This window comes from Acyrthosiphon pisum, chromosome A3 (assembly GCF_005508785.2).
Source record: "Acyrthosiphon pisum isolate AL4f chromosome A3, pea_aphid_22Mar2018_4r6ur, whole genome shotgun sequence".
Classification (NCBI taxonomy): domain Eukaryota; kingdom Metazoa; phylum Arthropoda; class Insecta; order Hemiptera; family Aphididae; genus Acyrthosiphon; species Acyrthosiphon pisum.
In genome coordinates this window covers 38,274,135-38,283,483 of record NC_042496.1, presented here as the reverse complement: position 1 = coordinate 38,283,483, position 9,349 = coordinate 38,274,135, and the positions used below count along the sequence as shown (strand labels likewise).

The 9,349-nt window shown below is 29.3% G+C and overlaps 1 protein-coding gene across 1 annotated transcript; it reads right to left on the bottom strand.

The window, feature by feature from the left end:
* Positions 1-424: 424 nt before the first annotated feature.
* Positions 425-6,642, bottom strand: LOC100167162 (uncharacterized). Its single transcript, NM_001162785.2, has 8 exons — positions 6,580-6,642; positions 6,399-6,513; positions 5,161-5,187; positions 4,810-4,981; positions 3,725-3,879; positions 2,771-2,966; positions 1,801-1,918; positions 425-628 (listed from the first exon to the last, which is right to left on the bottom strand). Exons 2-8 carry the CDS (start codon positions 6,421-6,423, stop codon positions 590-592), a joined length of 732 nt encoding a protein of 243 aa, NP_001156257.1. The 5' UTR covers positions 6,424-6,513; positions 6,580-6,642; the 3' UTR covers positions 425-589.
* Between the last annotated feature and the right edge of the window lie 2,707 nt (positions 6,643-9,349).

Sequence of the window (9,349 nt, the reverse complement as noted above, 5' to 3'; positions counted from 1 at the left end):
ACATAATGTGTTGCCCGGCGTATTATATAGGCAAAATAGGTACACTACTGCAGTGTTCAATAATAGTATAATAATAATTGTAGTTCAATGCAGTGACCATGGTCACCTTTGCAACATTCTTGCCATTCTGACGGCACCAGAAAATGTTGAACAAAAAATTTAGAAACAAAATAAACAAAAACAAAATTAGTTAATTAAAAGAGTGGCACCAATTGTCGCAAGTAATCCTTATAAAAAAAGTACACCAGACAGGAGACAAAATAAAATAGGAGGGGAGGGATACGAGATGAGGAAGTGGATTTAGATTTTGATATGCTTATAGTATTATAGTCCACTGGTCACCTCTGCAACATTCTCTTAATGAATCTTAGACAGTATATTTTAAAGTGTATTATATTGTTTTATTAAGTGTAACAAAAACAAATTGGAAAAAAATATGTACTTATATTAAAATTTGAGTTAATATTTATAACCTGTAAATATAAATTAATAAACGATAAGGAAATTATATAAATTTAAAAAGCAGTGGCTTCAGCCGCCATTGATGAGCCGATATTTTTGATTTATTTGATTATGACTGAATAACGCATCATAATTTAAAGTGTAATAAAGTGCTGTCACAATTTTTCTGAAATCAAATAAAAGTTAGTTTAGACTAAACTATAGTTATCACTGGGGTTAGGATGTCTATGGATTTTTCATATTTTTCTTTTAGTCGTGCACTGGTGCAAAGTGCAGAAAAATATTAATTATAAACCCGCTTTGTACGACATTTAAGCAGTTGAGTACTTATGTTAAATTTAATTTTGCATATTTTTAGGCACTCAGCTTTAAATGCATATTTTGTTTTTAACATATATTTTTATATTGTACGTAATTTTATTTCAGTTTTCTTAAATTTTAGATTTCTAAGAAAATGTAATAAAATATATTATTATAATATAATAGTCTATTAATAATTTAAAATAAATGTTGATCGAATAATGAATAATGCATTTATACAGCGCATTTTACGATGTGATATTTAATTGTTTATAAGAGCATACTTTGGTATATTATGTTGGATATATTTACATGATATTTTTATTAGTTTCTAAGGTCATAAAAATCCTAACCATAATATAGTTATGACTTAACACTGTTATACCTACTAACTATAATAATATATCGCGAAATGGGCATTTATATATAATAATATAGCAATAGAATAAAACAATTGGATTATTATATTAATTTATTATACTGTTTATGAGAATTTGTACTATACTGGTAAAATAAATTCGCCTCGAAAAAAAAAGGTTGGTATATTGCCCTCAGTAGATGCAAATCTCGCATCTAACTACAATAGACGTTTGGTCGACTGCTGCTCGCTCGCCGGTAAGTGTAAAACCCCGTATTCTGTATAAATATTATAAATGTACTCAGATACTCCTCAAAACGGGTACAAGCATTAATGTATATTATATTGGTCGAGCTATGCCTAACAAAATATGCCAATGAAGATAAAAAGATAAAAATAATCTATATAATAATATTCATGGTAGCCAGTATATAATATTATGATTTATGGCATATATTACATAATTTGCAATCGTGAATAAATTTATTTTATAGAACAAAAAGGTCGTTTAAAATATTTTTTAGTGGGAAGGGCTAAATCCCATTTTTTCACCTATGGCATTTAGGTATGTGTATGTTAGCCGTTAGGTATCTACTGTACCTATATGGTTTAAAAACAATGAGTTCGGATGTACCTAATTGATTTAAATAAAAATTATTAATAGTTATAGTTATACTGACCGGTATAACCGACGCGGGCCATATGTTGCCCAACAGTAGGCGGAAAAACTTTTCTGTCTTCGATCCGCAAACTGAACGCATTTGCATGTAGTGTAACTGCATATACTGTTTGAAATATCTATATAAAAATTGCGATCAATCAATAGAATACGTTAAATAAAAACATCGATTGCGCTAAGAAAACACGCTGTGGTTTACATGGTGGGTGGAAGCTGAATTAAAATATATTACAGTATTTGGCATTTAAATTTTGCTAATAATTAATATATATGAATAGGATATATAATAGGTATATAGGAGACAAAATAAAAAACAAAATGTATAGTTTGGTTAAAGGAGAAAGGAGGTGTCTAGATTGATCTCATACAGCGAGTAACAAATTAATTATTCTGGTAGGTATAATCTGCAGTACTTACATGAGTACATGACGGAATGGCGAAAGAGAGAAATGTCACGGGTAGGACGCACAGGAACTCTAAAGTCAACGTGTTGAAGGGAAGAAGGAGAATCGGTCTTGCCGCGATTAAGTCACAATCAAGACGGCGATCGACCAGAGCTAGCCAGATAGAATATTGAAGTTTTGAAGCACTGGGTCAGAGTCATGAAGAAGATGCAAGATATTTAACTTAAACCCGTCTAAGCTGATAAATTTAGGACTCTGCCCTCTGTACACGTTTCATATTTTATTGGCAGTATTGAGTGAGGATTCCATACCACGGAATCATACTCGAGGATGGACCTGACTAATGCACACTATAAATCTTTTAAAGAATTTGACAATTTAAATTCTACATAATTCTACAGCGATTCTATTCATAAAATCTAATACCATAATCGAGCCTTGCGCGTAATATGATCAATATGACTATATTATGAGATCTAAGGCACAGCGAAGGAAAAAGGATGAAACCTGCAACATCTATAGTAATATTATTGTTATCTATATACTATACACTAAACTTAAACTCACTGGCATTTCATTTGTTCAAACCTAACACGCAGGATTCCAATGCCGTCTATCAAATCACTTTTCAGCTCTTCCTTTTTCATCTGTTCGTATTTCAACATGTCCTGTTCCAGATACTGCTGCAATTGCTGGAGCGGTGCTTCCAAATGATCGTTGGAATTTATCAGTCCTCTCAAACAAGCCATGTGTTCTATGAATTCTGACAACGATAGTGATATTTAATTTAGCCGTCTTGACATGATAATATTATGTAAGATGGGCTACTATAACGATTTGCAATATTTTTTTTTTATCGTATCGGAGGTTGATACAACGGTAATATTATGAAAATACCATCGATGAACTATTTTTATGAAAAGTGTATACGTTGTACCTACGTTATACGTATTGGACTAACGATAGAATTATTTGATCGAACTGTTGCAGTATGATGATTAATGACTAATGAATTAGTTTAGTTTGTATTTTACTTTACCAACTAATTGGGAAGGTACCTAAAGGCTATAATACTAATATATATTCCATCCGTGATCAGTAAAACTATAATAATGTAGTTAATACATTATACTTGGAAGAGTGGGTTGGTGGGGGGGGGGGGGGGGTGGTGGTGGATAGGGCACTGTGCAGTTGTATACGACTAAAATATAGACCAAAGAACTAGGTGCCAATATAGTTGTTGAAAATATAAAGTAGGCACACGCGAAACGAAATTACGAAAGTATGAATATTAATTAACATCAGGCATAATATACAATCATTTCTAACATATTATATTATTATTATACATAGGTACAACGACAATCTACCACATAATGATATCATATTGTATTTTATAGCTGTAGGTTAGGTTAGGTAACCTACATAAAGTTGGCAAATAACTGTATTAAAATATACAACAGATTAATGTTTTCTAGTTTTTTTCTATTAAGCATATTATATTTTAATGTGTTAACAAACCTTTCTTGTAAGCCCGGTCAGTGGCGCAGAAATTCGGCTCGTCAATCTTTGGCAAATTCGTCGATAAGAAATTTTTATCTTCAATCGCCAAATGCTCATAACAATTCTCATAGTACGTTTGTATACAAATGGCGTGCCGTTTCACGATATTGTATCTGCGTTTGACGAATCGGAAACACAAAATTACGGATTAACAATAAGATAGACGCATTAAACAATATGATAATTACATAGGTATTACTATTAAGTAGACACCTATACAAATGTACAAAATTATAATATAATATAATACTATAATAGGATAGGGCATACTACGGCGAGCCTACCGAAAGTCCGAAACTGTATTAGTTGCATAATATAATAGGTAATCGCTCTGACACAACAAAGTGTTGAAACATAATTTAAAAATTATTTTCACTCGATTCTCTAAAAACGCACTTATACGCTAAAACTATTACAACTTACGGAAAACATTCACCACCGTCGCTAGATATTTACATTATGTTCAACAAAGTTACCGGGTCACACCAAAAGTTTTCGGTAAGGTCTAGGATATAGTGACGTAGTGTACATACATTTAAACATTTGGTACTGATGTTACGTGTGATTTACACCTAGCTCGAGTGATCTCTACCGGCTACATGGCAGTAGTGAACGACCAAAACTTGTTTTTAAAAATATATTTACAGCTGTAGCATGATATGGTTATTATTTACTATCGGCATAACTAAGATGAATAAGTTTCTACACAATATACCTAATCATCGATTTACCCTATTTTATATACAACTGGTTAAGGAGCGGTATAAAAATAAATGATTTGTTTCGACTCCCAACAAAAAACTGTAATAGCAATATTGTAAAAATTGATTAAATTAACAGCCGACAGGTGGTATAATTAAAATACAATTAATTAACTACTTTTAAACTGGTTAAGTTATATTTTTTTGTTAACAACTAACTTATAACTTCACTAACTCAAGTTAAACAATTTCAATAACTTGCCCATCTTTGAATATATTATATTATATTATATTATATTATATTATACCATTAATCTTATTATTATTCAATAATATACTTACGGGCAAAAGTATACGTCAGTAAATCTGTTATTATTGGTGTCAACTTCCATCATTCTTAATAATTGTGGAATATTAGGTGGGTAACTACAGTTGCCCCATTGATTGATTGATGGACAGATCCATCCGATTTCCTCCAAATCATCCTCAGATTTCACCAATGTCGTCAAAATAGCTGTGAACATGTCAGAGGAAAAAATTCCAATTTATTAAATATTTCAAAAAGAAAACGGTATGATTTCCTATGATAAAACATTGTAGACGCATTGAGTGACGAATCACAAATTCTACCAAGGTTTTGTTATAATTTTGTAAAAACAATAATTAGATATATTTTAAGAAAATTGTACTCACCGATTACGAAGAACAGTTTCAGCATATCTGTAACATAAAATATAATATTTAGAATAGTTTTTTTTTTATCACTTATGAGTTATTAGTTATTACACCTCAAGTAATAAATATTGGCTTTGAATAAAAGACTATTCACTAAATATATATATACTATATAAATATAGTAAATTTTATATAAGTTAATTAAATGTACTATATATTATACCTATATTATTGTAGGTTCCTACTGTGTTTACTGTTTATTAATCATGCGTTTAGTAACTCTTAAATTTAAGACGTATATTAACTACTTAATCCAGTAACGATACGTCTTGATGCAAAATTACTGAAATTCCTTATAGGTATAAAATTAAGCTTAACTTTTGAGCTTATGATAGTATTCGCCTACAGGAATAGTAAATTTGTACTTTTTATTAAGCGTTGAATAAGTTTGGAACAACTGTTACCGTTATATGATGCTGTAACATTTATAATAATTAGGTTTATTAAAGTCGTATTTTTGTCCTGTTAAAATATAGCAAATAATATTACGTAGATACAGTATATAATTCGCGTGATTTGAGAGCTGTTATACGACCGATTGTAAAAAAATGTAATAACATCGTTGACGCTCAACAATTTAATACAATAATAATAGGATGTAAGTGCACTATTTGTTTTCTCTATATCTAACCCACGCGCAACATAGATATCTAATTTACGTTCAGCAGAACCCACTCTATGTTATACCAACTATTATAAAACTTTGAGTTAAGAACATTAACTGTGTTGCTACGTTTGCTATTTTATGGAATTGTAATTTGTATGTAGTAGGTATTGTAGTTATATGACCGGGTGAAATATTACAGTTTAAAAATGCTTATACATTTCATAAAAATTTAAACATAGTAAAAAAGACAATATAGCGACTAGAGACACAGATAATGTTCTTAAAGCTTGGTAATAAGTGAATTTACTCTAATATTAAAAGTAACAAATCATGCTATTATGCTTAGTAAATCTATTATGTTCATAACAAAAAAACATGTTAAAAACTTAAAATCATAGCCCGATCTCGATATTTTTCCTATACAAATCTATCTCTCAATATATTGTTTTTGTTAATAAGTAACCACGACAACAAAAATCTTACGAAAAAATCGGTCAGAAATGTTTTATCGTGTATCCAGCCCAAAAACATATTATGATAGGTACCTAAATTAATAATTGTATTAATAACAAAATATTATGTTCCTTACTGATGACTGATGCGCAGTGATCCATAATAGTTGAATTAGTATATTCAGTTAATTAGTATCCTGTATTTGTTGAATAAGACCGTTAGATGAATATGTAACTAATATTACAACAATGCTGTAAAAAGTCGAATAAAAATTTATAAAAAAATAAAAATTGAGAGTAAACTCAATAGAATATTACCGTTTACTGCACTCTTGACAATGATCGGAAAGAAACTATCCCTCGAGTACTCACGACCGGAATGATTCTACTGATTTTGGTTTGTCCCGACTATAGTTTTATTTTGACCGGCTTGCCAGCAGCTCAATGTGGTGGGACAAGTCGGTTTATTATTCGCCAAGGCATTATTCTTTAAACAATATATTATTATTATTATTATTATTATGGACATGTCGTGCAGACGTATTTTTCTAATTGATAAGTTAGTTTTTACTAATAAGTAAGTTTTGTCAGATAACCCATTTAGTTTCCTGTTTCTGAAAATATGCATAGTAGTGTACTTATACCAAAAGCGATAATTACATTTTTTATTTGAAGTACCTATATCAACATCGATATGATGTCAAATTTTCTTGCAAAAAACTAAAAAGGGAAACAATTTTAGTATCAATAAATATTACATAGGTACTAGTGTATTACTAATACCTCGTCAGTCATCATTTATTCATATTGATATGGTTTTCGATTTTCAATAATATAATAGATATACCTAGCCACCTAAGTATTTTGTTATAGGTAAAAAAATGTTTTGACCTTAATATAAGAATAAAAAATGTTCGCATAATATAAATGATATAACCTCACTACTATAAGATTGATGTATAAATAATATTTATATGTAAATTATACTTTAATGTTGGTTATTGGATTAATATGAATACAACTTCAATGAAAAAAAATTATAATTTAAAATTAAAATTAACTATTATATTAAATATACAATTAAAATTTTTTTTCAACATTTTCACGCTTCCTCCTGAAATTTTGTCACGCCTCCCTAGGGGGGCGCGCCCCCCAGATTGAGAACCTCTGCCTTATACTATAACCATAAAGATACTGGAATATTAATTCAAAAATGAATAACCACTGAGCGTTTAAATTTCCATAAAATATTCACCTATATATTTGCATTTTCTAGATATGATATTAATATGTTGGGTTCATTTAGATATTTTTGAATAATTTAGACGCAATCACGAACATTCTAAATTATCTTATAGGTAGCTAAACATTCGTACATCTTTCAATTTCTATTGCTTAAATTTAATATAATATAAAGTATTTAAAAAAACCGTGACTTTGTATCTCTGTAATATTTTTAAAAAGCTACAATTGCAACTTATGAAAAACCTTGTATTACATTTAAAAATGTTCGTAAAATGTCTATAAATAGCTAAAAAAAAGTCAAAATATTTTGAAAATTATACCAAGTACCAATAGAAAATGGTAGTAAAAGTACAGTGAACATTTTAACAATCAATACAGTCATTCGTTTTTGAATTACAACAAAATAAGAAAATCGATTTGTCGAAAACTATAGTTTTGCATAAAAATTACTGTTTTTCTCTAATTAATTTTCTCGATGATTTTTAAAAGTATTGAGTTTTTAATTTTTACGTCAAAAAGTTTCAACCAGATTCACTTTCATACTATCAAAGATATGAAAGTCGAAAATCTAAGAATTTCTATTAATTTAATAATTATTTTCACCATATAAATCGTGTACACATACTCAAAAAAAAACACACCCACATCATTGTTAAATAATAAATACACTCATTATGTTTGGTGAATCATCCTGTAGATTATTATAATATGTACGATGCAATTTTCAAAACATTTTTAAGTTGATTATTATATCTATTCAGATTTCAGACCTTATGGTACATTGGTACTCCACGGTATTGACTTAAAATAACAATTAACAATAATGAATTATGTATGAATGTATGATATAAATATAATATATTATGTCATTTTTTTCGGAAAATTGTAGTTCTCTATGGACTATGTCTGTTTGCTATTATTAACTAATAGTATTTTCCAGTACCATTATATCGTTATCAACTCGTTTTTATGACTATTGTCAGTTTTAGAATATTATAATATTTACTAATTTGTCCCCGTAAATTGCATGTAATAGATGACGGAGTGTTGCCGATAACACCAAGTCGCCGACAATTATTGTTATTATACAAATTAATTTATAATTGATACGATTGATTGAAAAGCATTAAGACTCGATGGCTTAGCAGTCGCGGCTAATATTATATTATTTTAATGGAATGTCAGTGCCACATACTATCAGCTTCAGTTTGGATAAGGGGCGATAGAGTGAGATATTATGGCCGTGGAATGCGAGAAAGTGTCCAGGTCGTAATTTTTGGCGACAAACACGATATTTTATTGTAGACGTGCATTATCATTATATTATCATGTTTGACCTACTTTAATACGCACCAGATTATGCCAACAAATTTAACGCTGGTTAAGTATATTTTATTAAAATCTAATATTCTAGTGAATACCATAAAATTACCTATAGGTATAATATTCAACACTGTGTTGTTGAATGATCTTATAAATCAAATATAATAATAATTATATACCATCTTATATCATTTGACCATCGACATTTTGAGAAAACACAGTCACACAGACTAACTACAGAATTTCCTTTCAATAATATAACAGTGAGATGCGTAGGTTCACGAAAGTGGGCAACGTTTTGAAAATAAGAATTTATATAAAACATGTTTTTTTTTTTTAAATACGCTTTTAGACAGTGTTCCAAATGGACTAGCATTGTTGACCTTTACTTCCCTTCCAATTCACGAACAATTTCAGTTTTTGGATACAAACATTTTTTGGTTATTTTATTATTTTTATTTTTTTAAGTAGGTAGTACCATAATATTATAAATGAGCAACACACTCATGACAGTCATGAC

Coding starts and splice junctions, on each gene's coding strand:
- LOC100167162 (NM_001162785.2), bottom strand. CDS start 6,423: ATGGATCACTGCGCATCAGTCATCA. Junction 3,880..4,809: donor ACTGACGTATACTTTTGCCC/GTAAGTATATTA, acceptor CGTCAAACGCAG/ATACAATATCGTGAAACGGC. Junction 2,967..3,724: donor TGACCGGGCTTACAAGAAAG/GTTTGTTAACAC, acceptor TATCGTTGTCAG/AATTCATAGAACACATGGCT.